The sequence below is a fragment of the Chlamydotis macqueenii genome, chromosome 1 (assembly GCF_036417535.1).
Source record: "Chlamydotis macqueenii isolate bChlMac1 chromosome 1, bChlMac1.mat, whole genome shotgun sequence".
Lineage (NCBI taxonomy): Eukaryota > Metazoa > Chordata > Aves > Otidiformes > Otididae > Chlamydotis > Chlamydotis macqueenii.
In genome coordinates, this window is record NC_141556.1 from 76,344,478 (window position 1) to 76,372,472 (window position 27,995).

Below are 27,995 nucleotides of genomic sequence, written 5' to 3' on the forward strand. Positions count from 1 at the left end.
AGAGGGGGGAGGCAACGCGGGAGTTGGCGGGCTCTTCCGTCAGCTGCGCGGGAGACGGAGGTGGCTCAAGGACAGAGACACCTTTAAAATAACGTCGCTGATCCGGTTAAACCTCTGTGCGCGGAGGGACGCAATGCTTGAATGGTATCACGGGCAGGACTGTTATCCCAGCTCCCGCCTATCTTGCAGACTTATTTGCTTTAGACGGAGGATTATTTCAAGTTCCAAGCAGCAGCCATCACGGTAACCTTATTTTGTCCCTTCAACCTTTGCCTTCTCCTCCACCAATTTCAACATTTCCCATCTGGCTTTCTCATCGCTGCTCTGCCTCCGGCGTTGTCCCGGAGGACAGCTTGGTTTGAGGACAGCAAGAGCTTCGGATCATTGCGCAGGGCTGCAAAACAGTCCTAAGAGTGCTTTCCTCTTGGCCATGTTTCTTATGCAAGTCTGCATATAATCAGCATAGACGCCAAGTCTTCCTGTACTCTTTCACTAAGTGCGTGACTCATTAACCTAAGGAGTTTTAAGTTCACTGGGAATTTAGATTATCTCGGTAGGACTGTGAGACCACAGCACTGGAGTAAATTTTACCTTTTGAAGAAATATCCTAAAAAAAAAAAAAAATGTATTTGAATTAATTGTAAATTAACATTACTGCAAAATTTGGTCAAGTTGGTAAACTTCCTAAGACTTAACATTTCTCCCTTCCCTAATCTCCTTTCTCTCCTAATCTCTCCTGTGTTGAAAGTTAAAAGTTCATGTTTGAGAAGAGGAATCTTGAAATTTATTGTCGCTTTTCTCACTTCTGACCACAGATGCACTTTAGTTTTCCACACAGTCTGTCTCATTAGATATGAAATCAAGCTTTGCATTAAACTAGCTTTCTTTACAGGAGATTACAAGTGATATATATAATCATAAACACAGCTCTTCTGTATGGACACGAATCAAGCTTCCGTTTTGCCTAGAGCATTGTCAAAGCTGGAAATCCTCCCTGCCAGAACACTTAAGACTTTCTTCAACCTCAACATCAAAACAGTCATTCATCTCTTTGTATGGTCAAATAGTGCTCAAACTTGTTCAAAGATTGAAGAAACAGAACAGGAATTCAGTGTAAATCACAGCGCTCTCTGGTAGAACCAAGTTCATGCTGTGATGAAAGGGAATGCCATTTTGGCAGAGGACAGAAGTTCAACCTGCAGCCCGTGGTAGACTGACACCAAAAAAACCCCCCAACTATTCCACATACAGTTGAGTGAACACCACGTTGTGCCCCCAAAATCACTTCACTGTGTACAAAACCAGTGTCAATCACATATATGTTACTGCCTGTGAAAACCAGGGTTCACATTCTTATATTGGGCCAGTACGGAGGCAAAGACTATAAACGGAGCAAGAGGTGAATATGTTGAGGCCCTGAGTCTGGTTGCAAAAACTAGCAGATAAGTCTCTTGGCAAAGAGGAAAATAGTGCCTTATTCTTCAAAGCAGCTATTCCCATACATGGACTTTGCTAGGCCTCTGTAGTGCTTATACATTTTATAAATATATTTTATTTATTATATATATTACATTCTAACATGTGTATACATACATTGTATATATTTTATTACTGTATTATATATATTTACTACACTATATATTTTTAAATATATACGTGTACAGCTACAGTAAATTTAGCCCTTGTGTCATAGCACAAAAGCAGTGGCATTGTTTTGGGAGGCCTCTTCATACGGAACTTGAACTGGTTCTGCTGAGGGAATGGAGGGTGATCAGAAATTTGTAACTTACACAACATTTTTGTACTAATAACTGGGTTCAAATTTTAACACAACTTGAGAAATATCAATTGTGTTTTCCAACTTTTAACTTAAATACCCTTATAAATCTATTAATATCTTTATAAATGCTATGGAATTATAATTTTAAAGATAAAAAAGACAAAGGCAGGACTATTAATAGGAAAAAATAAAGTTAACCAAAAGACAATTTATATTAACATTTCGCTTTAGTATTTGGGGGTTTCTCTAGGCACCATTTTAGGGAATAATATTTTCAAGCTGCCAAATATTCTCTCCTGGTTGCAAGATGTTTCCTATGCTTGTTAATTTAGATGAAAAATGCTTAGACTCCTTAGGGACCCAATAAGACAATTAACAGCTATCAGAATTTTAAAAATATATTTTTAAATGTAAAGTTTTTGCCCCTTTTTCAAGTGTAACATTTGAAACAATTCAGAAGAAACATTATTAGAGTCATCTTAGTCTACTTTTTGGATCAACACTATTGATCTTCCTGTGGATTACCTCTATATGCGAAAGCAGAATTTGTCTGCATTGGGGTTAATAGACACGCTGGTCCAGTAATTTGACTTACAGTAATGCAGTTTAATGTATGTATAAACATATACAGGCTTGAGGCCACATGCAGTGAATAAATACATATATGCACTTGAAAAACTGCTTGGGGAAATACACCTCAGTGGTTAATAAAGGTGTGGGGTTTTTTTTTCAATTTAAAAATGTAAATTATCTTTATGCATATTCAAATACTAAGTTTTTCTTGTAATGAATTAAAAGAGATTAGTGGTCTAATTATATCTATCATCAGTCGTGCAACCTCCCAGCGTGATGACACTATTAGGATGCCATAAATAATTTACTGATACAGTGAATCATACTTTAGCATTATTAATAATTTTCATTTTAGTATTTTAAATTTTTCCTCCTAAATATTAAAATTGAGTTGCTCTCTGAACATTTACAGTTATATTCAGAATGTGACATCCTGGGAAAGATTATCTCAGTTTTATTTATTAGAAGAAAGGCTAATAGTCTATGCAGCCCACTGGTAAGCATTTGATTTAGACTGTTAGGAACAGGACAGGAAGTTTTGGGGAAAAAAAATAAAATAAATTCCTCTCTCATTTTAGATAAGTATCCCACGGTTATTTTTAATTTTAACACAATCTATTTTTAAATATGTTTCTTGTGTCTTCTGCTGTCCTCAGAAATTCCATGTGTCCTTTTAAGCACTAATACTGTCTCTGTAAGGAAATTTTGTCTCTTGGCTTCACTCAGTGCAAATTTTATTGGTATTTCTTAACTCTTGCAATAACGTTTCAGCATTCTCTTCAAAACATTTATCTTTAGCTAAGAAAGCCCAGGTGTTATATATGTTTATTTCTTTACACTTCAAATCTAAATTAAAATTCTGAACCATATTTTCATTGCAAATGTAATGCCATTAGTGATTATATATGCCAACCAATGACACAGAATTTCAGAATATGAAATTTAATTCCACTCAAATCAATCAATTTCACTGTGTCACTGCCCAACTTTCACTAAGAAAGAACTTTTCACATATACAACATGTTCTTGTCCGAAATATTCTTTATTATCTCCTTGTTTTTCACATCATTAATGTTTTTAATTAGTGTTTCACACTGTCTAAACTTTTCTATTTCACAACAATTCTACATGATTATCTCAGATGTGAATGATATGCTTTTAACATGTACAAAATTTGAGAATAATTAAGGCATAGAAGACTCCCTGTCAATGGTAAAGATATCTCTCTGTCATCATAACAATTGGAAAAGTTCTGGCTATGGACTGCTTCAAGTATGGAGAGCTGCTTTAAGCTTGCCTAAGCTTTGATGGCAACTTTAGAAAGTGGAAAAATAAATACAGTCTACCAAAACCAACTTCCTACTATTCAGTAAAAACAATCAGTTTTTTCCAAGGTACTCATTTATGTTCCTATTTCCTCTTAATAATCAAATTTTTAACAAAATTGTGGCTGAAGTTAGCTTTTCCCAGGTATACACATTTAATTTGTTTTTCTGCAGAAAATATAGGAATAAAGTTATTGTTTGTTTTTGTTAAGGAACCCTGCACAACCAGCTTTGGACACCAGTGCTATATTTTGATACCTATGCACCAGACAGCATGGAGTCCTTTCCACTGAACTGAAGGCTTGAGTGAGCTGTTTTAGTAAAGCAGGCACAAAATATAAGTTGCTTTCTGTTTTTTCCACCTATGTAAACTGAACAGTAACTACTTCAGAAACAGCACTGGGTTGTAATGACTGAGTAAAGCCCTTCCTTTACTACAGATAAATGAGCTCTGCCTGACATGTTCTGCTGCAGAAACGGAGGACTATATATCTTCTGTGAAATCTCTATTGTTTTGCTACGTTTATAGCAGGAAGTGAATCAGGAGATGGGGACATTCTAGGCAGAAGTTCTATTGTAAAGCCAACAGCAACAAAGCCGCTTTAGGGATAATACTGTTTCTTTTATTCTAATTAAGTTCCTAAAGCCATATAAAGAAGCTATTCTGTGGGAATCTTATTAATTCCTTCCATGTCAAAGAATTAATAGGGGGAAAGGTTAGTACCCAGGAAGCAAGCCCCACTATTCAACTCCAGCAATAAGCTCCTTCTACACTGATGTCATTATAACAATTCCCGTAGCTGTTTAGAGCTTGTCTATTTAATTCTTCATACAATACTGTCGTTATGCCAGTGATCGCTTGAGCATATGAAGAACAGTATTTTAGGACTGAGACACACATTTACTTTAGCTCTGCCTGGCAAGTTATTACACTAGCCAAAGTCAGAACTTTTAAGAACCGTTATTTCTGATGCATTTTGCTCCACTGAAAGCCAAAACAGTTTCTTTATCCTACCGTTAGATACATTTGGAGGACGATTGGCCTAGGGCCACGGTTAGTTACTCAGAACTAAGAGCTTGTCTGCTTGCAGACACTCAGAGTTAAGCCCACTTAAGCCCTCTCAGTCAGAGGTAAAACAGTCTTCAATCTTTTGGAGAATTAGGCTCTGGCAAAATGAGCTACCTTACCTTTGAATAAGAGCATCCACACAAGGTTTAACTTCTTGTCTTACACACGTTATTATCACACCTTGAGTCAATTCCCCTTCACTCCTATAGTATGTGCATGCCCCAAGTGGTGTACACTTCTCTCTAATCACCTTGGTTCCAGCTGATAGTAGAGCATGCCTCGGGCTGTTATCAGTTTGTACACCACTTTGTACCATTACTTCTATCCTACTACAGCAACAGATTTAGTTAAGGACGCAGGAGTGAAAGGTTTAACATTTTACCCCTGAGTAGGCAATTAAAGTTTTCATTTCTAGTTTCTCCTCCTCCTTAACAGGTTTTCACCTTTACCTTTCAAGGCCATGTACAAACAAGCATCTCACAGGGTGATATCCACATATAACCCTCCTCCCCTTCTCCTAGAACTATTAGCTATAACTGGCTTTTGTTTCCTTGTCATCCTCCTGTTTCTGAGTCTGCAGACAAGCTGCTTCATGCACAGAGCGAACTCTCATTCCAACTAACACAGAACATGACCCTTTCCTTATTCAAATTCCTTCAAAGCAGTATTATATTTTTCAACAGGTCTTACTCAGAAAAAATAGATATTACACGGCAATAGATGTTCCTAATTTTGAGTTTCTGAAGAATGCTTCACTTATGTTCATGAGGCCTCAAATTCTTCATATAAAAAGGAAGACTTCCTGCTTGCTTATAGGTTTTGAGAGGTTAGTTTGTTACAGATAATCAGAAAGCCAATCTTAGTAATCTAGAATTGCATGTTATTTCAGTTTTGTTCCTTAAAACGCCCTTTGCATATGTAGGTTTTCCATGTATTAAAAGTCAAAATACTGCTAAGCCTTCAAACTTCAACCTCTGCAAAAAGCCTGTTGGAAAAGGAAATGAGGAGAAAGCAGACTGATGTATCTAATCACTAGTCTATTGTTTTTAAAAGAAAGTGGAATGGGATCAGGAAGAGAGGGTCATTGTATCTGCAGTCTCTTTGACTTCTTGCTCTTTAAAGAACATTGCATTACTGAAGTCATGTTTGGGTCAGCAGGATAAATTACTAGCAATACATTGGTTGGAGATTTAACTGTAAAATCCGACATCAACATTTCAAATCTCAGAACTAGAATTTAGATTAAATACTACATAGCCAAAGATTCCTATCAGAGCTTTTTTTTTCTTTTTTTCCCAATTAGTAATACTTTAATGTTTGGAGGTAGTAATGATCATTTACTTGATATTTTAGAGTTACTTCATCCTCAAGTGATGTGTTTGGAATATGCTTTCCCAGCACTACAGTGGCCAGAGAGAAGGATTTGCTTCTCTAAAATGATAGCTCTGCTACAAAAATATTTTCCTTATAAAATACTGCTCTGCAAATACTACCTGTGAATAAAATATATCTGCTACACACCGGGACAGAAATATTATTTGAAAGCAATACTAAGACTTCCACTGGTTTAACATGATGACAATTTATCAGAAGTCAGGATTGGAAGAGATGGATTATTATACTGAGCAATAAGAGTACAAGCTCAAATAAGTTGACCCTTTCCAAACCATTAGAAAACCACCAAACAAATAAATAAGGATATTCAATATTAGTACTATTACAGGTAGTGCCATTCCTATTCTGTCTTGTCAATATCTGGGTTCTGCAGGCCCTGAAACAATTTGCTGCCTAACTGTAAAGATATCATTTCCAACACAGAGTGGCACCTACAAACATGTTTGGAAGAACAAGATTATCTAGATGCTACCATCAGTTTTGGTTTATTGTGAAATTACATCTAAAAAGTATTGCCTCAATTAAGCCTCCAAAGCCTTCTACAGCAATAAATCCTAGTAACTCAGACGTGGTTTTGCTTTCACATTAAGCCTTCCCAAAAGGGAGACTAAAAGCTACTATAGCTTAGTTACTATGTTATGGCTGCTACATACTCAAAAAGTAACAACATGAAGTTGACTTTTTTTACCAGAATGTGCATTTCTCAATATACCTCTTCCCTATAAAGTCCCACTAGGGTAGGCTGCACAAACAGGAAAGAAGATAAAGCGAAGGACTTACAATTCCATTGTAGCCATTCTTGCTAGCGCAAGACATTCTTGCTAGTGTGCTGTTATGACAGAACAAGACCACAACATCCTTTGTCCAAGCTAGTAAAGAAATTAATTACAAGCAGTGGAAACGAAAGTGAGAGAAAGCTCCATTTTCCTTTTATCTACCTGTCCATAAGAAATATAACCATACAACAGAATACTATTCACTACAGTCTCATAGTTCCTAAGACTGTCACTACGCTTCCTACTTTACCCCCAACAGGCAGCTGGGGGTAAAGCCAGAAACATCTGCCCACTAAATATCCCATCATTAAAACAACACTTAATATCTGACCACACATCTACTTAAGAGTAGCTTACCTGTTAAGGTTCAAATATACAAGCAAGAAACACACTGAGGAACTACAAAAAAACCCAACCCAAACCAAACACAAAACACCAACCCCAAAAAACTACAAGACCTGGAATTTAGACGAGCTTTACTATACGGCAGAAATTATCTTTTCTTAGCCTCATTTCAAGAGCCAACTTGAATATGCTTTGGTAGAGGCCAGTGAGAAGATTCAAGTCTGATGACCACAGAATCAGTCAGATTTCAGTCTTTATTTTTATGGGATATACAAGATTAATCAAGATGACGATTACACTTGGAGTGACTCATTCAGTCTACGTATTTCATTCTTCATTGCAAGCATGAATCCCAGATCATGTGTAAGGATATTGGTTAGCCTAGCCCACACCTACCCTCCCTCCCCAGCCCAAACTGCTCTTGCCAGATTGTGTTCAGACTGAGAGTCATCAGCACCAACTGTCCCAAAAACAGCAGTTTGTAAGGAGCTGCCCTCTTCCAGGTGGATGTTCAAAAGCAGGAAGGTGGTCTGTTCTACACCTTCAAGAAAATAAAAACTTTCAGGAAAGGTTAAGTCTACTTTGCATGCACTTTAATGGCCTGCCACATAGGAGGGCGCAGCATGGAGCCTGCTGTGGCAGGCAGATTGAGTATCACTGGGCTAGTGGCATCCAGATTAGAGTGTATTATGGTTACATGGACATTTACAACTCTCAGCCTCCTTCATCTTTCTCTCCACAATACTCCACCATTAAAAAGAAAAAAAGAAAAAAAGAGGAGGGGAAAGGAGAATAAAGGCAACCATAACAACACATTGACATTTTGTAAATAACCGCCCAATAACTGGATAACTGGTGGAAATACAACTGCAAGCAACAGCCAATCACAGATCCAGCTAGTTTATTTATACGCTATGCTGTTAGAAGACTGAAATACCTATTTTTAGCTTTTACTCTATACATTTTGGTAGCTAATCATCACAACTTTTGCTATCAGAGCTACCAGAAATAGCTTATCATGTGCAACAATATTTCTGCTACAGCATACACAAAATATACAAAAATACACAGTTGTACTTATATACATGCACAAATATACAAAGAGATTCTGGTGCAAATAAGGATTTATCATCAGCTTCAAGCAATGAGATTTATACAGTACGTAGTTGTTCTGTTTGTTTTCCCATAGATATGCATTATCTTGAAATAAAAATGAATAGCTAGTGAAATAATGCATTAATATACAATTTGAAACACTCCCTCAGTCCATGAAACCTTCTACCTTTAAAGAGTTAGCAGCTCAAAACACTTAAAGGAAATTAAAAAAAAAAAAAACAAAAAAAAAAACTACCTTAGCATATAAAGAGTTGCTTTTCAGCTTCTTAATACTGGTAATAAATCATTAGCTGCGTTAACTGACAATAGCCTCAACTCCATGTACTGCTATTTTTTCTAGTTACTCTTCTTTTACTAGCAAGAATCTGAACCATCATTGTGACAATACTAACACTCACCACTACCACTCTTTTACAGAATCCACACCTTGTTTGCCACAGGGAGCTAGGGACAGGCTACTACAGGAAATAAATTTTATCCAGAACAGCAAGGGCTTTCTTCCAGAATGCCTATGTTGAGTTGTCATCTTTACAAGGAAAGTTCTGAATCATTACTGAGAGAATATTAGTTTATACAAAGTATATATAAATAAAATATATATACATACATACTATATATATTATTGTAATCATCATCAAGCACAGTTCTTGCTTTTAGACTGTTTGTTTCACTTATTTTCAAAGGCTGTATTGTCCTCTATTAGTACTTCCCATATGCAACATAACAAAATAGAGGAATCTGTTAAAAAAAAACTCCGCATTTTTGTTCATGATGTCTTCCTACCAAGAGTGCAGCTGTTTTTTCTGTTATCACTTCCAGGTGGTTAGTACAGGCTTTCCTGAATCTCTTGCACGATTTCCTTTTACTCCAGTGGATTGCCCAGAACGACTTCGATCAGGCCCATCACTTTGCGCCATCTCTTCGTCATATCTGAAAATAAGATAACTTGTTAAATGCCTTGTCTTGCTATTCACTACATAAACAAAGTAGATCCTCTGTATTCTATTTTGCTTAATATCTGGCACTGAAATGTAATACAAGCTGTTCTACACACAGGTTTACACATGCATGGTTTGACATATTGTGATAGGATGAGGGGCAATGGTTTTAAAATAGGGAGAGGTAGATTCAGATTGGACATAAGGAAGAAATTTGTTACAGTGAGGGTGGTGGAACACTGGAAGCAGTTGCCCAGAGAGGTGGTGGATGCCCCATCCCTGGAAACATTCAAGGCCAGGCTGGACGGGGCTTTGAGCAACTTGATCTGGTTGGAGATGTTGAGGGGTTGGACCAGATGACCTTTAAAGGTCCTTTCCAACCCAAACCATTCTGATTCTATTCTATATGCATCTATTACTCAAGAAAATATACTACCGCATGATGTTACAATAAATATCAACTGAAATATCTTCAGATACTTTTTGAACAAAACAAATTATCTAGCAGCTTTGGTTAAACTTCTGAGTTTGTGAACTTTTATGCTTGTGAAATTTCCCCTGTACTTCTCTGTTTCTCCCCACTACGTGGGTCTGTGGTTAAGCAGGAACATCAGACTGCTGGCAGTTTAATAAAGTCTTAAGCTATTGCTTCAAACAGAGGATTGTTTGCTGAAGTGTTAAAAACCCCACTGTTGCATCAGAGAGCAAGTAGGGAAAGAATGAGGTGAACAAACAACAGTGTGCTTAAATTAAATGCATTTGATGACTTGTATTTTGTAATGCTTAACCACAGTGACAAGTAGCTCTTTAAATATCTAAGCCCATTACAGCCTCAGATAACCTCAGTACATACTTACCGCTCAGCTGCTACACAAATTCCAAGCAGAAATTGGCTACAGATGCATAATTATAACTATCAAAAGATAATACTACAATATTTTGTAGAACACTCATACTATCTACTTAGTTACACTATTGTATAAGTATTCGCAGCTACCATGTATATAACACTCATTAAAACTTAGATTATAATTCATCCAACATGTACATATTTAACTGTCTTTACTAGCACATAGGAGGAGTAGTAAAGATCAGTATGAACTAGTGAATCAACTATGTACATAAAAACATTCCTGACACACTGAACAATTGTACCACTAGTGCCAGAGAACCTACCTAAACACTTCCTCAAAAAATATGAGAAACTATTATGATCAATATGGCATTTAAATCAGTTCCTCTGCATAAGACCAATCAATCCTAGATAAATCCTTCAGACACTCCAATAAAAAGATCTGTCTCCTTCATTTCGCTCTTCGCAATGCAGATTGTAAAATTTAAAAAATATCTGACAACTCATTACTATTACATCCATGAATTACGGGAGTCAAGTAGCATAATTTCTATGAACTGAGAGAAAATTTGTATCAAATAGCTATTATATCTATCGAACTACCATCTATATATTACACCCAGTACTATTAAAGTTCTATGCACACAGAAGACAGACTCTTTGCCTCTGTCCCTCAAATCTACCTGCTGGAAGCTCAGAAGGTGCAGGCAGGGGCTTATCAGACAGGGGACATTCCCTCTGGAGATGAGGTAAAGCAACTCAGCTTTAATGCACTCCTCCAACCTTGCTACAGCAGCTCCAAAAAACCAAAGTGGTACTTTGGGCCCATTTTTCACATCAGAATGAACTTCACCTTATGTCTGTGGTCTACATTACACATTTAAAAAGTGACTGAAAAACTTTTGCATTTATATAGAACGTGGATAAAACTTACAAGACTTCATAATTGCCAAGAACCTCTTTTGGTGGAGACTTATTCCATTTACAATCTGGAATTTCCCCATTAGGCACAGCGATGTTAAGTGTGTCATTAATAAGATTATACTTCAAGATGCGATCATTAGCAGTACTGGAAGTAAGAGAAGGGGAAGCATTAACCTACAGAAAAAAAAAAAGTCAGCATCAACTTTTTGAGTGCTATATAGTTCTCGAAACAGCATGTGTGATGACTACATGTACTATTTGGGAAAGTAAGACTCAGCGTCTCAAAACACATCTTTCAGTTCCTCAGACAGTGGAAGGAATCCCCCACTGGGTATTTTTCTTTTTACTTAAAAACAGAAGCACCACACCACTAAATCTCTGCAGTGTCAGCCTGAAGATTTTTGTTTAGACTAGATTCACCAGGGTTAATCAGACAAGACATAGATTTTTGTCTAATTTTCTAAGCTGACATGGATACAAAGCCCATACATTTCAGTGCTTACAGTGTGGCAGGTTCACTCCAACAGTTGTTATATACAGGAATTTGTGGGTTTCTTCTAGGTAAATAGTTTTTATTTATGTTCTTAATCTGAGTTCTCCCTTGTTAAATTGCAAGCTGGAGAAACATATACGTGCTCTCTATTCAAACCAGTACATTGCATCTTGTTTTAATTCAAACTGGGCTTCATTTAACATATCTCTTTGTGTTCCAGATTTAGTATGGAGGAGTGGTATCAGAACAATAAACAGATTTTTTTTTTTTTTTTTTAATAAAGGCCATTTACCTTTGGTCTTTCACTTTCAATTAGATTAAGAAGAAAGAGTGCTGAATAAAATTTATTTTGGACATACAGATTCAACGTTAATACACTAAAGAGAAATTTACGTGGGGGGAAAAAAAAAGTCTTCCGAATATCTCCATTATCCTTTGTGTGTCCCTTTTCTTTCCTCTCAACCTGCAACACTAAAGGCCATAGCAGCATTTAAAACTTCAGTTATGCTCCATCGAGCCAATGCCAGTTTTCCAGCTATTGATACAGTATTTAACAGGGCTGCTAACATTCAGATTGCCTCTGAAGTCCAATTGTATGGATGCACTGGATTTAAAAGACAAAACAGAAAGCCACAAACAAATATAAACATCAAACAAACAGGAAACAAAAGAACATGCTAGCTTGGTCATCACATGGTCTATTTTACTTTCCAACATTTTTCTTAATCCACTTACCTGAGGAACAAAATACATCGTTTCAAAAGAGGAAAGACTACATTGAAATCTACTTAATTTTATTTGTGAAATAAGAAGGAAGGGTTTTTTCCTGTATTTATGTATCTTTACCTCAATTAGCCATGGTTTAAGCTTGTCATCAATGATAATGTCATATCCATAACACTCAAAGCAGTGTTTATCATTATTCATTACGGGCTAAAAAAAAAAAAAAAAAAAAAAAAAAAAAGACAACAGTATGTATTAAAATCAACAATTCAATAAGTAACCTAATTACACACTTTGTTTGCTAGAAACGACATGCACTTACATTTTTAATCTTCTACAACACTTTTCAGTGTTGTAACTCTAATATAAAGCTTTCGAACTAGTAAGTTCAGGATTGCCTCTTTTTTTCTAAGCTGTAAGTAAATATTTCAATATTAATGACTGCATTAATGCCAAGTACAAAGTTACATTAATTTTCCATTATGTTTCCAGTATGAAAATGTGGAAGTGTTTTCATATTTTCATATTTTGCAAAAGTAATAACAATATTTAAAGCCTGCATGCATCAGGAAGTATTAAAATTTACATAACACAGCTTCACATAATCGTGTATTCTTTAAACTTCACAAAAAGGAAACTTATTTAAAAGTATTTATTTTATTATGCTGCTGTAATTATGCAGAAATTTGAGGTCAAACAATTACCAGATAAATTTTAAAATTATAACTAGCTCAAGTCAACTATGATCCCGAAAGCCAAGAGAGACCAAGGACCAAGTTGTGCTTAGATGCACGTCCTCTAGAGAATCAGTAGTTTTCCAGCATCTGCTAAACATTTGCAGTATGCAGGGCAAGACTTATCTTCTATGCAAATCTCATCAGATCTTTTAAAGAAACCTTTGTAGTGAGTTAGTGAGATGTTTTCCCCTAGTCTAATAATAAAAGCTTTTCAGTTCTTCAGGGGGTGAAAGGGGGAAGGAGGAACAAACATCTCTCATTACATTTGCCATCGTTAGAAAGACAGAGGACCAAAACATCTCATGCTCAATAATTCTCAACACTTTTTCTCTTCTCTTTTAAGGTTCTGCTATCATTTGGATTAAATCCCTGTTCTTCTCTCATCTGGTTTTAAATGTGATTGCACAGCAGAGGCTGAGTTGAGCCATGCTTCCCCACCTCCCACTGATCTTAGCTTCATGACCTTGCCCCTCTTTCTCATGCTGATTCTGGTGTTCCTCTGGTCCTTCGGTGAGGTGATCCAGCTTATTACACTGGCAGAATACTAACCCATCAATAAAGCAAGACAGTAATTGTCAGTTGGGTGAGTGAGCTGATTCAGTTCACGATGGTGCCAGGACCAACCCAAAAGAGATGACAGGACTTGGGAACAGGACAGTCCTTGGCACCAGTGAGCTCTTCAGTTACCCCAGCTGACCCACAGAGTAATACCTGCTCTGTAATGTAATCACGCGCTATTACCTAAACACTAGGAAGTCACTCAAGTAAAGGATTGGTTGCTACTTTACTTTTTTTTTTTTTTTTAATAAAAGTTCCTAATAACTACGTGACTCGTGTACAAAAGAGGTGAAAGTAAGTTATGTAACTCTGCTGAACTAATAGCCTTACATTTTCTTTGATAAATTGTCCTCCAGAGCTATTTTTTCTTTGACACATTTGTTATTGCTGAAATGACGTCACGCTCCTTGGCAGAGCTTAATACTATTCACAAGGGCAGTATCAAATCATATTAAATAGTTCACAGAGCCCTCAAGGAAAGAGATTCATTTACTTCTTCAATATGCACAAATAGCTCACCCACCCACCCAAGATTCAAGTTCACTCAGCTCTGAGAAATCAAGAGATAACAGAATTGCAGAAATCAGCATCAACATCATCACTCAAAGAGCAGGAAACAGATTTTAGGGGTTTTGATGGCAAACTCGCTTGCACAGTTACGAGAAGCCTGCAGCCATAATGCTATCGCTGGCAGCACTCCAGGAACAGTACTCACCGCAACAGCCTTCAGTGACTGCACAATTATCCAGTGAATTTCATCAAATAATTTGTTTGTGACTTCCTTTCCACGGGTGCTCTCCAGATACAGGCGTAAGTTACTCACTGTCCATTTGCCTCCATGGATATGATTGTAATCATCCTGAAGAGTTAAGGAGTTAATGCAGTTTAAGATTTTGAAGTTGTTCAGCAGTTTTGTTTCATTCACACAAAAAGCTCACTTATAATAATTACATACAAGTATTGCTCTAAAAATGAACTCAACAAGTTGGTTTTACTCTATTTTACAGCTTTATGAAGACTTCAGCTTTACTTTGAACTGTTCCCTATATAAACAACCGTTTTTATTATAGCTGTAAATGTTTGTAACACACACTGCAAATCAAGTAAGAAATCTTTCTTAGAAGAAAAAAACCAACTGGTACTTTGGCAGTTTTATAGTAAAACATAAGTTATGATTTGGCAATAAAAGTTTTAAAATGTGAAAGGAAAGAACTGAACTTTTTCCTCCTTTGGGGATAAGGAAGAAATAATTAAGTGAGCAATAGCTAAATTTAACTGAAGTTAGCCGTTTTAAAATGCAGCACTTGAAAGTGCTTGTCTGTGTTTATTCACTTAAAACGCGACTTGTCTGTTTCCCAAAAGGCAAACAGGGTATCTTCTTAATGGTGCTACTGACAGCAGTTACATTCAAGAAGACAGTGAAATGACACCTGAATTATTTTTAAAGGTTATTTTTTCAAATAATTCAGTATTTTGACAGAGAAAAAACAATAAGTGCTACTAAAACAGAACAGGAGATAAAAAGGAGGTTACCTTATATTTTTCTTTCCAGAGGCTATCAAAGCTCTGCACTATATTATCTTTAAAGGGAAAGACAAGAGCAAACTGAGTTGTGTTCTTACTGATGGAGACACACATTTCAGCCCTTGAATACCTCTCAGGACAAATGCTTTGTCGCTTTATAAAGGCTCTCCTCAGAACATTTCTAAGAATTAATGATTGTATGCCTGCTAAATTACAAAACACAGAAAAAAGTTCTCAGAGGAACGAAATCTGTCGTCCTCTACGACAAGGTCAGAGAAGCCTCTATCTATTTTTAGGCTTTTTCTACAGCTCCATCCCTTAGTAAATTTGGAAAACTGGACTGGACAAATAAAGATCTGAAACATGGTTCTCAGGACTTGCTGCATGGAAAAAATGTCTTGAGAACAGATTCCAGCAAGAGAACAGAGATCAAAGTTTCAACCCTCTTTGCATTTCAGAACAAGTACTCAAATCAAAATAGATTGTAACTGGGTAGAGCTTTACGCAACCACAGCTGTTTAATTAAAAATATTAAACCAAAGTAGAATATTGCAGGCTACATAGAAGATCACTAACTGAAAAAAATTAAGTAGAAAAATTACTGGGGTTTTTTTTGTTTTTATTACACATACAGTGAATAATGACTTAGAACTGTATTTTCCAACCATTATGATGAGTATACTGACCTATCCTCCTTCCTTCATTTTAACCTTTCCCTCTCCCTGATATTGACTTGTACGCTTTTAAAATTAGGGATGTTTTCCCATGAGCTTGTAGGGTACAAACACACTGGAACTCCGCAGTTCACATAGGGTTTAGAGATTAACAGCTAGAACTTGAAGAGTTTTTCCGGACTCCATCATAATTTTGATAAATCACTTGACAGTTCAGATTAGGTTCTTCTTCTAAAATTGTATGGCCTAAGTGCCTCCAAAGTTACAGACATGTTTAAAACAGAAGGACAGGTAGGATGGATAGAGTGGCTTTCCATTAAACTTCTCTCACTTCTTTCTGCAAAACTCAACAGATATTAGTGGCTCACAATTTATAAAAAGTTTTACAGATACTCTAGTAACGACTCCACATTTTGAAGCTGCTACCTCTATACCCATTTCGGTTGTCCTTTCTTCTCTCAAAGTGACCTCACCACTACTTTCACTTCAACTTTTATTTGGGAGAAATCTTGAAGGTCATTCTTTAACTGGTAGAAAAGAAGAAAGCGTGCACAATAACGGGTTGGGCAACATGTCATGTGCCTCACCTCTTCACTGCTCCTGGCAACAGTACCATGGTTTAAGTTGTACAGAATCTGCTTCCACCACAACTAATTCTCAGTGTGCCCTGTCAAACCATAATGTGTTTGAAGCATTTCACAAATCAGCACCTGAGCAAGAAAATGTTTGTAGTACTGAAAAATGCCACATTTTGACACTTACCCTGGTTTATAACTAACACCATAAGCTACATTTATAATTCACATTATTGTCACAGGAATATCCAGATAAAAACATCTGCTATGCTGCACATCTTACAGAACAATAATATGCAAGGCACATTTAACAAGACTGCAATTTAAGGTATATTATAGGTATCTTGTGTGTGTATGATATGTATACAAATACATATGCATGCGTGTATGTACATATACATTTATTTTCCATACTCTTAAAATAAAACCTATGAAATTAGGAAGTGCGACAATAGAATACTAATTACTGTAACAGAGGCATGGTTTATAAATCACTGACATCCGCTAAAAAGGCAAAAGGGACAGTCATCATCATCAAGTGGAATCCCTGAAGAAACAAGGCTTGGGCAGTGATAGTGTATGCCCATCTGTTCATGTCACCCCTGACCCACTAGCCTTTCCTCCCACTGGTGAATTTCAGCCTATTTTGCCACAGGGAAGTGCTGTCAAAGCTATCAGGTTTCCACATTGTTTTATGAATGTCAATGGCAAATTACAGGACAGAACCGTTCTGCAGGCAGAACTCCACCTTTGTCCATTCAAAAGGAAGCCACCACTGGCCAGCCAGCAAACATTTCTCTCCAAGCTCACAACTGCACATTCCCTTTCTTAACCAAAGAAGGAAGGCAGGGGAGGGAAATATAGGAAGAAGCTGGAAAGTACTGTGATGAGTAAGTGCTGCAAATAGGAAAGCTGAATTAACTGCATGGGAGAGAGAGGGGGAATGGGAGATCAGGAAGGCGATACTGAAGTGCTATTACAAAATACAAATCCACAGGAACCAGGCTTCATTAATTCCACTGCTCACAGAATCAATTGCTAAGTGAGCATATTAGCATTTAAATGACAGGAGACTTGAAGAAAACCCCGGCTTTCAACTACTGCAAGTCAATACTGAAGACACCACAGTCTATTACAGAGCTGCAACTCATTATCTTGCATACTTTTGATCTGCAGTCTTCTAAAACGTATTTATTTTTAAGTTCAAGTTGAAGTATTTTAATGGCAAGATGATGAACAATATGACAAATAAAACCTTTTTTTTTTTTTTTTTTACAAGTTTTTGGGACAATTTAAGAAAATCAGTCTGGCACAAAAGAGCACTTAAGAACCCAGTACACTTACCCCATGTTTCTGAATGGCAACATTGGTAAGGTGTACAAACATGTTATCCAATTCACTTGTACTTGGTGTATATTTTACTGTGCAAAACCGGCAAAATCCAAGTTTATACCTTAAATGGAAAAAGTCATTAAAATGTGTTAAACCCCAGTAAGAAATAAGGAAAAGGGTATCTTAGGAGACCATGTACATGCTAAACTTCTTTGTGCAACAAGCACAACATTATTTTGACTACATTAAATATTCTCTCAAAACAAAATACAAATATCTACAATCTTACATGTAACATCTCAGTGGACGATAGGTAGATACCAAAACATATAAACGAAGATCAAATTTCTTTCCACCAATAAGTAATGGATTGTTGATATAGAGAGAAATCACATAGGCTTCTTTGGAAGACTGAGATACAAACCTGGAAAACATAAATCATGTTTCAGAATGTGACAATTGCAACGATATAATCTGACAAATCTTTTTACAGCAGTCTGTAAGTTTTCTATTAACTGAAATCTTTCATCTTTAGCCAATACAATGTATAAAGTTGAAGTCGTTAATAACACATTCTTGGCATCAGGCATTATACACTGAAAAAAAAAAAAAAAAAAAAAAAAAAAAAAAAAAAAGAGTTAAAAGTACTAAACAGATGACCAAGATCAATTAAGCATTTAAACTCAGTTTTGAAGTTAACAGGGCAGCTGACTGAGCCATTCAGAATGCAGCTCTACAAGTCAGTCTTTTCCTTGGAGAGTGTTTAGAGCTTGGCATGGTTCAGACAAGCAAAAAGCATGTATTACATTACCTTCATCAGTCAAGGTCTTATACTCTAGAATATTTACATTTATACTTGGTGTGCAATAGCAAACCACTGGGAAAAGCTAAGATAACTTTCAGATTATGACATTCTTCAGATTCTAAGTCAAACAGAAAAAAAAGAAAAAAAAAAGACTCAAGTGGTATTCCAACAGTCACGTTATAACATGAAAAAAAAATAAAATAAAATCAACATTAGTTGTGTGATCAAAACTTTTACTAGTCAGAGAAAAACACAACTAAAACATTGCTAACCTGTTTCATCCATTTGGATGCAGATCATCAACATGAGGTGTATTCTTTTGTGCTCCAAATGGATAATGTGATTATTTCATATAAATGCATTTATTTGTATTAATTGAAAAAGTTATTTAATATATATATTTAAAAAATCATTATTACAATTGCTTAGGGAAAGATTTTTCTCTTGCTTCCTGTTATTTAATACTATGAAGCAGAACAATTAATTTTTGTGCAACTTTTCTTCCCCCAACACTGAAAGCATTTTGATAAAGAATAGTTAATTGAACAGTTCTTTGTGCCTCCTCATACCAAAACAAATCATGCTAAAAGCTGCTTGAAGAAGGAAGTCAGATAACCACTGAGATTAAATGCAAAACTAAGTATATAACAACAAAGCAATAATAATGGAATACTTTTCTCATGCATCAGACAATTAGCATGTTGATGTAGTTCACCTGATTACAAAAAGTACAATAAAGGGTTTGAGTTTTAAGAACTTACGAAGACGTTTTGCTATCTCGAGACCATTTTTTAATTTGGGAGAGTTTATTGATTAGAAATATTCCTTTTCCTTGAGCTTTGCCACAAGGTTTCATAATCCAGGTGCTGGAGGGATTTTTTCTGAATTCTTCAACAAAGAGATTATAATCGGCAGGAAGCATAAAAGTAACAGGAACAAAATCTGAGTTAAGAAAAAAAAAAAAAGAAAAAAGTGCACAATTAAGGACACTATATCTGATAAAGCTATTGACACATATAGACTAAAAAGAAATTTCTGTCTTTTCAGTTTTCCAGTCTGGCACAATCTACCTTCATTGAGACTCGTGTTGCTCTTCATCTGATTTAAATTGTAGTTTTCAGTTTTTACTTAAACAAACAATTGCAAAATATCGCCTGGTGTTAACTTCAGATTAATAGATCCTAATTCACATCAATCAATTTTCTTCTTCTGTTTATATGCTGTGAAATTAGAGTATTATATACCATTCCAACTTAACTTTATCAAACTTTCTTGATTTCCTATGTCAGTTTTTACCATTTTGCTAAACATTTTATCTTCCGTGCAGGCAAAAATGCGGATGTTGGTGTTGCTTCCTCTTTGGATGTGGTAATTATTTCCACGTAACTCCCATTAGTCATTTTTATTTGCTCCCAGTATTACCATGCTTACTGAAATCTAAAGAAAAGCATTTATCACTTTTTGCTATCAGATTATCTTCACTTCCATCCATATAGAACTGCTTCGTTCGTACAGATGAACAGTGCTTTCATTTCATTTTCCCAAGACGTAAAGTCAACTCAACATATCCCCACCTCTGTTTCACACCAACGCTTTCTGACCTCCAAAACAACTTAACTCTCCTCATTCTCGATCGTATTGGTGGTTTGGTTTGGGGTTTGTTTTTCGTTTGTTTGGTTTTTAATTTTATTTTGTAGCAGTCACTACTTGTGCTCCAACTTCCCCCAAATTTCTCAACTGAAGCGTTTATTCACTCAGTTCTGCCCAGAGCCTTTCTGCAACAGTTTACTTCAGCTTTTGCTCTAATATAAGATTTTCAGAAAATGTTTTTTTCACATTTGAATTGAACCACCTCATATGAAGTTCAGAGGCCTTTGGTTTCACCACTAACCTTATTGCAAAGTACCATAATCCCACAATTTTCCCTGTTCAAAATAAATAAAATAAAATAAATAAAAAAAACAACAAAAACCCAATTAACCAACCCCTCTCTTAGACTCCCTCCCAATCACAAAAAGCCTAGCTACAAATCTATTTCTATACCCTAAGTTTAAAAATAACAACTTCATTATCACTTCATCCACTTCAGCAAATGCTGCACTGTTAAGTTCAGTCTTCTTTAAGGACCTTACTACTTACAAAACTAAGTCGAAATACAACTTCTGAGCACACAAACTGGATTTGTACTTCTCCTTGAATATTGCTGAATACTACCAAGTACACAGTGGAAGACCTGGGCCTTACTGCTGTGGTAATATGACAGGCAAACAGTAATGTTCAAGCTTTTATTCCTGCTTTGTCTCTAATTTCAACAAAGATCCTGAACAAGAGGCATATCCTCTGTGCCTGTCAATTTGTAAAACATTAGCCATTATCCTTCAAAGCAAGGTTTGTGAAAAGCTTTGAAAATACAATATTCCATATTAAATATTCATTACTACTATTTCTATCACTTTCCCTATTTTTGTGTTTCCTTATGCTGTAATGGCAGATTTGAGGGGAGGGAAAAGGAGAAGACAGAGGGAGAAGGCTGTTAGGTTTGCAGAACGCAGCAAACAATTTTAGGATAAAGCGCACTTTATTTAATTGACAGAGACAGAGCATTTCAAGATAGTAACTTCAATGTTCTAACACTTTAGAGGTTCAGTGCTTTATGCACAGAAAAGCTAGCTCAATTCCAGCCTATTGACTACATAGGAAGACAGATTAATGCTGATAATGAGAACTACATACCCAAATAAATATATTTCCCATTTTCATCCTTTTCTGCAAGAGGACTTCCTTCTTTCTCAAGTTCTTTCCTATACCGCTTGATATTCTTTACCATCAAATCTTTTCTGGTCAGCTCATAGTGGTTTGGGAAATGATTGACAATTTGGTCATCAGAGAGGCGGTAACCAGTTTCCACACTGAAAACATTTCTGATTGTTTGAACGCTCATCCTGAAAGCAAAGGCAGATACCAAATTATTTCTCCCACAAAACATGATTCAGAAGGACAAATTGATTTTTTTTTTGTTACATTAACTTCATCTTTTCTCTCTCTCCTTTCTCTTCACTGTGTAATATTTTGCTGCAGTGACAATCTAACATATCCTGAATGTCTATTAGCAAAACCAACAAAATCCTGCCAGAGGTTTTATTGATCCCTCTACTACTATTGAAATCAGGGCAGATAGTGAGGAAAGGAAGATGACAACTTGGCCCTATTGGACCCTGTTGATACTCAGGTCAACTCCCAGCAGGGCCTAAAAATGACTGATATGCACCCAAAATTCTACAGAAGCATCTTTCTAAATCTATCACTTCGCTCTCTGGAAAGTCAGCTTTCCTTTCAAAAAAAAGAAAAGAAAAGAAAAAAAAGAAAAAGAAAAAAAAGAAAAAAAGGCACAAAACCAACTTCCTACTGACTACCTTGCTATTCGGACTTCCAGCATATGCACTGACAATAGTGATTCAGAGATCTTGCTAAAAACACCCGTTAAGTGCCACATCAGGGGCTGCAGTGACAGTGTCATCAAATCAGTTATCTACTTCAATTTTTACCAAAAGTAAGGGTAGGGCTGTATCAGATGACTCATACTGGAAATTTAAGAATATTTCCTGAATGCTACTGATCTGCTACATTATCATTTCAGGAAGAAAAAAAAAAAAAAAAAAAAAAAAAAAGAAAACAACCAGTCACACAACAGTTTCCATGAGTGCCCTGTTCCCCTACTCCCCCCCAACCACCTTCCAAAAGCATGAGCAGATTACTAGATTCCTAGATTCCTACCCATTTAAATAAGTGGTTCACAAAGGGTACGTCTGGCAGCACAAACCGCCATTCTGTTGTATTTGAAAGGAACAATACAAATTGTTTGATTGCCTTAAAGAGTATTGTGTCTGCCAATTAATAGATTACTGCATTCTAGGACAGCATTTCATGGTCTTATATTAGACAAATGCCAAATAAGAAGCTAGGTTATTTACTCTCCTCCTTTCACCATTATCTTGACTTAATTGCACATTCACTCTCAATATTGAAATGTTGAATAATTAGTCCTTTTATTACAGGAGCCTGGACTCTGCTTACAGGGCAAGCCTTCGTTACATTGATAAAATAATATTTTATCATATATTGGAACTGTGCACTCTTGGATTATTTTGCTCATCTTGTGATGTCAGAAAACGTTGGGAAAGATACATTCAAAGATTCCCCTCAGGCCACAAATATCCTCCAACAGTAAAGGAAAAATTCTGCGTACTGCATACGAAAAAAAAAAAAAAAAATCAGGTATCACATTTCAAAATAAAAAAATCACTGAGCACAGCCTTTCCCCTGGGCTTTTTACAATTGGTATTCCCAGCAGTGATCAATATCTTGCTAGGTCAGTGACTTTCCACTCCCTGACAAAACCTTTGGCAAACTGCAAAGATACATGAGATCAGTAGCATGGGAAGGAATTCATGCAGATGGGACCTTCTGCCCTGAGGAACACCAATGACTTTAGCAGGCCTGCACAGATACAGGAGTCTACCAAAACAAATCTGAACAGAAGACCAGCAACAGTATAAGAAATTACAGAAGTAATGAAACAGTGTTACACTCTTAGGATCACTGCAGTAAATTTATGCTAATTTCAGCCTATTTCATTTTTAAATATGCATTTTGTTATATTACTAATGGTATTAACATAAAACATTAAAATACTTCACAAATTTAGAAATTGGTATTTGTAACGTACTTACCAATAAAAATTCCAGTCTTCATTTTCTGCCACTTGAATCCAGCCTCTTTTTTCAAAATTGTTTATTAGAACAGATTTTTCTATATCAGTTACCCACTTCACTTTTCCTGCCATGATCCTAAAGCAGAATCAACCTGTTAGTAAAGAAAAGGTTAAAGATGTGAAGTTGAAAACAGGGGAGAATACAAACCAGGAAAGTCAGAGGGGGAGAAGAGTGGCATCCAGAAAGCACTTTAACTTAGGTAAGCTAGAAGAAATAAATTCATTTAAAAATCAAGGAAAACACCACCTTAGGTGAAACCCTTGTCAACTGGACAACGACAAACAAGAACACTAGTTACAAGGATCTTTCACGCTCCCCAGCCAATCCACCTTTTATGAAAGAGCACGTAACTCATGTCTCTCCTTAAAAACACTAATGACAGAAATCCCTATCATACACTTACTGGGTAATGTTTACGGAACCAAGCATAGAGCACAGACATTTTATTATTTCTTATTTCCAAGACTTACATTCGTACATCTTTTTTAGGAGAGTTCATGTGGATCACTTAGTGACTGTAGACAAAAAGAAAACAATTCCAAGAGAAATCCCTTACATGTTCTATCAAGAATCATGATTTGCTGTACTGCAAGGAAGGGAACCAAAGTAATGTTACCAGCTTTGTATTGTCCTCTCTGTATACCATGCAGCCATGATTTTGCCTTCTGCTCTAGCTGGGGGCGGGGGGGGGGGGGGGCAGAAATACGGATAAGCTTATATCATTAAACCCTTGACAGCAGGATTTCCCCAAACCTAAGGTTGTTAGAACAGTGCTTATAAGCTGCATTTCAATTCATGACACCTAGGTGTCACTTTCTACATTAGATCTCTCGTTTGGCCAGATCAGCCTTTTCTGTTAGGATCACCCGATCATTCAGGCTGGAAGTGACCTCAGGAGGTCTCTTGGTCAGCCTCCTGCTCAATGCAGGGTTAGCGATGAGGTCAGACCAGGTTGCTCAGAACTTTATCCAGCCACGTTTTGAAAACCTCCAAAGATGGAGATAGCACAGCTTCTCGGGGCATCCTGTCTCATTGCTTGACTGGCCTCATGGGGAAAAGGGTTTTTTCCATATATTCTGAACCTCTCTTCTTTCACCTTATGCCTGTTGTCTCTCATCTTCCCACCCTTCACCATGCTAAAGAGCCTAAGTCTGTCTTTTTTATAACCTACTCACAGGTACAGGCAGGCTTCTATTAGGTGACTCCAGAGCCACCTCTCCTCCAAGCTGAAGAAATACAGTTGCCCCTGCTTCTCCTCACCAGACAAGCACTTCAGTCTCCTGACCATCTTGGTAACCCTCCGCTCAATTCACTCCAGTTTACCGACGTCTGTCTTGTCCTGGGGGGGGTCAAATTACTTTTGTTCATCCTCTTCCTATGGTGTCTCGTATCGCGCATTAATGTAATACCAACGAAAATGGGGGCAAACAAACACGAATTGAAAAATGTTGTCCTTCATGTACACATAGTATAGAGCCAAAAGCCTACAATCCAGTTGATACCAAAAGAACACTGTACCTTACACAACTAGCAACATATTTAACAAATCTCTAAGAAAGTGGTGAAGCCCAGCCTTCCAGGATCCAGGCCTGATTAATATAGAACCATTCAGCAAGCTAACAAAACATGAGCAAATGATAATAATAGATAAAGCCAAGGGTAGCCAGCTCTCATAAGCAATTTCAGTGTTGCTGTTTAGTCTTTCTGCAGTTCATTCCACAAACTAGTTTTACAACTGCAGCCTAGTGAATTTTCATAGTTATGTTTCACAGAAAGCAACTGCAGGGAAGTGCTGATTCAGAAGAAAATCTATTTGAGCCAAAAGCATTTTCTTTGGCACATGCCTCTGCTGAGAACAAAAACCACCATGCAAGGGAGTGGGACACACATCTAACACCATCTACGGCTCCCTCTACAGGAGGGAGCATTAATGTAATTAATACAAGTAAATAGATAATTCAGTTAATACATTTTCTGCAACTAAGATATTGGACTGGAATTCAAGAGGTCTTCAATTTCCAGGACTACAAACGGAGACGTACATCTGCTAGCAAGCTAACACCCCTATGGTTTCTCTCTTCCTGGGAGGCACAGTCCATTACATAAGCACTCACGCATTTTCCTTTCTTCAAACTGTTGAACTCCACAAGGCAGAAATGTTTACTGTTAGACTTCAATTTTACAGAGTTCTAGGCACACTTATTTTTATTCATGCCAGTAAAACAAGTTGAAATCGAGCTTAAACACACAGATAGAAAAGAGTATATGCAGGCTCAGGGTCTTTTTGTGTGTGCTTATACAACACCTAGTTCTACAAGGTCACTGATCTTTCTCCGGGCCTTCCAGATACTACCAAAACAAAAATAAATGAAACAAAGGGATTCATTTATTTGTACTGAAGTATGTATGATTCACAGTCAGTGACTCACATGTACCACACACCATCTTGTTGTGGTTTTAAAAGTTCAAGGATTAGTCAGCTTGGAATAGAATTATCCCCTCAAAAAGAAATGCACTAAGTGCTAATACAATAGCATTAACCAAACGCGCCATAACATTTTCACAAGGCCTTACAACCTGTCCTCCACATCTCCAAGCTACCCCATTAGGTTTACCAACATTCAACCCCAATGCTATACCTGCTTCTCTGTCACCTGACTCCCTCATCTTGCTCCCTACTTCCCAAGCTTGTCTCACTCCAGCATCCCAAGCACATAAGCTACACCTCCCCTCAGGGCTCTTTCTTCCAGAAACACTGCATCAGACAAATGTAGCTGCCTACACCTCTGTCTTTACAGAAGCACGTAGCTGGCGCCTGGCAAAGGTTAAGAGATCAGGTGCACTGCCATAAGCAGGGCTACTTTGCCAACACTTCCAATACTGCAACCTCAGTTCTACCCTGGGACGCAACAGCTGCCACAGGATCCTTTCTACAGGATTCTTTATGAAGAGATTTCAATGCATGCTACACATCCTACAGCAAGGAACCCTGAAAGACTGCACATACTGATCCAGCACGTGGATTTTGTGGTATCAGGTGGGTCTGCTTCATGACTAGATGTGCCATCTAACTCCCAGAGACTGCACTGTTTGACTTCAGAAGCCAGAAACAATTTAACAGAAGACTCACCCACACAAAGGCTAGGTAAAGCTAAGCCAAAGCTAAAAATGGAAGATAACTTCTACCACAAATAAAAAGAAAAAAAATACAAGAATGTCATTCTATCCCTGTTTTGGGAACTTTAGGCTTTATAGATCCAGGCTGCTACAGGAGGATTGAAAAGACGGCAATAAAACAGTACACTGAAAATTAGTCCTTGTTTTATGTGGGCAGTTTGATCATCTCAGATGATGTTTAATTGGCCTGCAAACAAAGTCTTCTGATTTTTCATAATTTCATTACTGAAACCCACAAACAAGGAGTCATAAGAAATAACACATTAAGTTGGATCAAAACCTTCCTTATTTTCAATAACGTAATTTTAATACAATATAATTTTCTACAGGAATCCTCTAACTTACAATTAGGTATTCTAGATAACCTGATGACATTGCACGAGACAACCACGCTTTCAAACATCCAGTCATGTGAGAGCCTTAGCTTCAGTAAATGTCAAAGAAGAGCTGTAGAGTGCAGACCTAGCTTGCAAATTGTAGGGTAGCAGTATAGTAACTCAAATCCTTCTCAGAGCACCAGACCTCCTACTCAGGAGACAACAAGTATATAATATAGGCACAGCAGGCCTGACACTCCTCCAAAACACTGCCTTTACTGGTCCCAGCAATAGCATGTAAACACAAGGAAGCCTGGGAGCTGGCTAATCCAAGGCAAAGGCCTCTTGCCCTGGCACGTGACTGGCACAAATTCACGGGGTGATGGCAAGACCTAAAAGCACCCCGGTCGCCACTCTTCCTGGGATTTACTGTCAGTAGGGAAGCAACTCACGCCAACAGCTGACCATCTTTTCACACCGCAAAATAAGAGTAAGTAAGTGGTGCCGATGCATACGCGCAGAGAAGGATCCCTGATCCAGCAAGCTCGATGTGCTTCTAGCAGTTGAAAATACAATTGTAGTCCATTATTAAGCTTATTACTGGAAAATACAGTTTGGCTGACGGGGTTGTGCCATTGGAGGAGACCGGGAGGCCCCGCCAGCGCGAGTCCCAAAGCGCTGGGGGGGGGATAACAAGGAGCCGAAGACCGAAACAGCCGCGCCGCTGAGCTGCGGGAAGCGAGGCGCCCGGGGGAGCAGGAGATCACCCCGGGCCCCGGGAGCAGCCGCGCCCCCGCAGGGAACCGCGGCGGAGGCCGCCGGGCTCGAGCCTCCACCAACCGCCTCACCCGCGGCGCCACGCGCCCTGTCGCGACAGCCGCACGAGGCGGCTGACCCCGCCCGGCTTTTGCCGCCCGCCCCTCCCAGGCCCGCAAGGGGAACCCCAGCGAGACGGTTACCCGCTCCACCGACCCAGGAAGGGTCGCGATCCCACAGGGATCGTCAGCTGTCGCGACAGCCCCGAGGGGGGGGGAGGGAGGGAGGGAGGGGGGGAGGCTGGGATCCGTCCGAGTCCGCACCCTGTGTGCCTGCGTGCGTGTGGGACCCGCGCCCCCGCGCTCACCTCCCAGCGGGAGGGGCAGCCGCGCCTCCCCCTCAGGCCCAACCGTCCCCACCAGCCGCTCCCATCGCCCCCGCCGGCGACTCCCCTCCAC

General features: G+C 37.9%; 1 protein-coding gene across 4 annotated transcripts; it reads right to left on the reverse strand.

The window, feature by feature from the left end:
- Positions 1-90: 90 nt before the first annotated feature.
- On the reverse strand, positions 91-27,962 carry TTLL1 (TTL family tubulin polyglutamylase complex subunit L1). 4 transcript variants are annotated; one of them, XM_086757459.1, is made up of 12 exons: positions 24,455-24,855; positions 23,758-23,873; positions 23,246-23,362; positions 21,249-21,457; positions 19,277-19,457; positions 18,000-18,134; positions 17,723-17,831; positions 14,321-14,464; positions 12,434-12,520; positions 11,105-11,268; positions 9,163-9,309; positions 91-607 (listed from the first exon to the last, which is right to left on the reverse strand). In XM_086757459.1, exons 2-11 carry the CDS (start codon positions 23,784-23,786, stop codon positions 9,189-9,191), a joined length of 1,296 nt encoding a protein of 431 aa, XP_086613585.1. In that variant the 5' UTR covers positions 23,787-23,873; positions 24,455-24,855; the 3' UTR covers positions 91-607; positions 9,163-9,188. The 4 variants fall into 4 exon arrangements, with proteins under 4 accessions (XP_086613585.1, XP_086613575.1, XP_086613594.1 ...); XM_086757449.1 differs by lacking the exon at positions 91-607 and having other exon boundaries at positions 7,484-9,309; positions 24,455-24,854; XM_086757468.1 differs by lacking the exon at positions 91-607 and having other exon boundaries at positions 7,484-9,309; positions 23,246-23,378; positions 24,455-24,854.
- Positions 27,963-27,995: the final 33 nt, after the last annotated feature.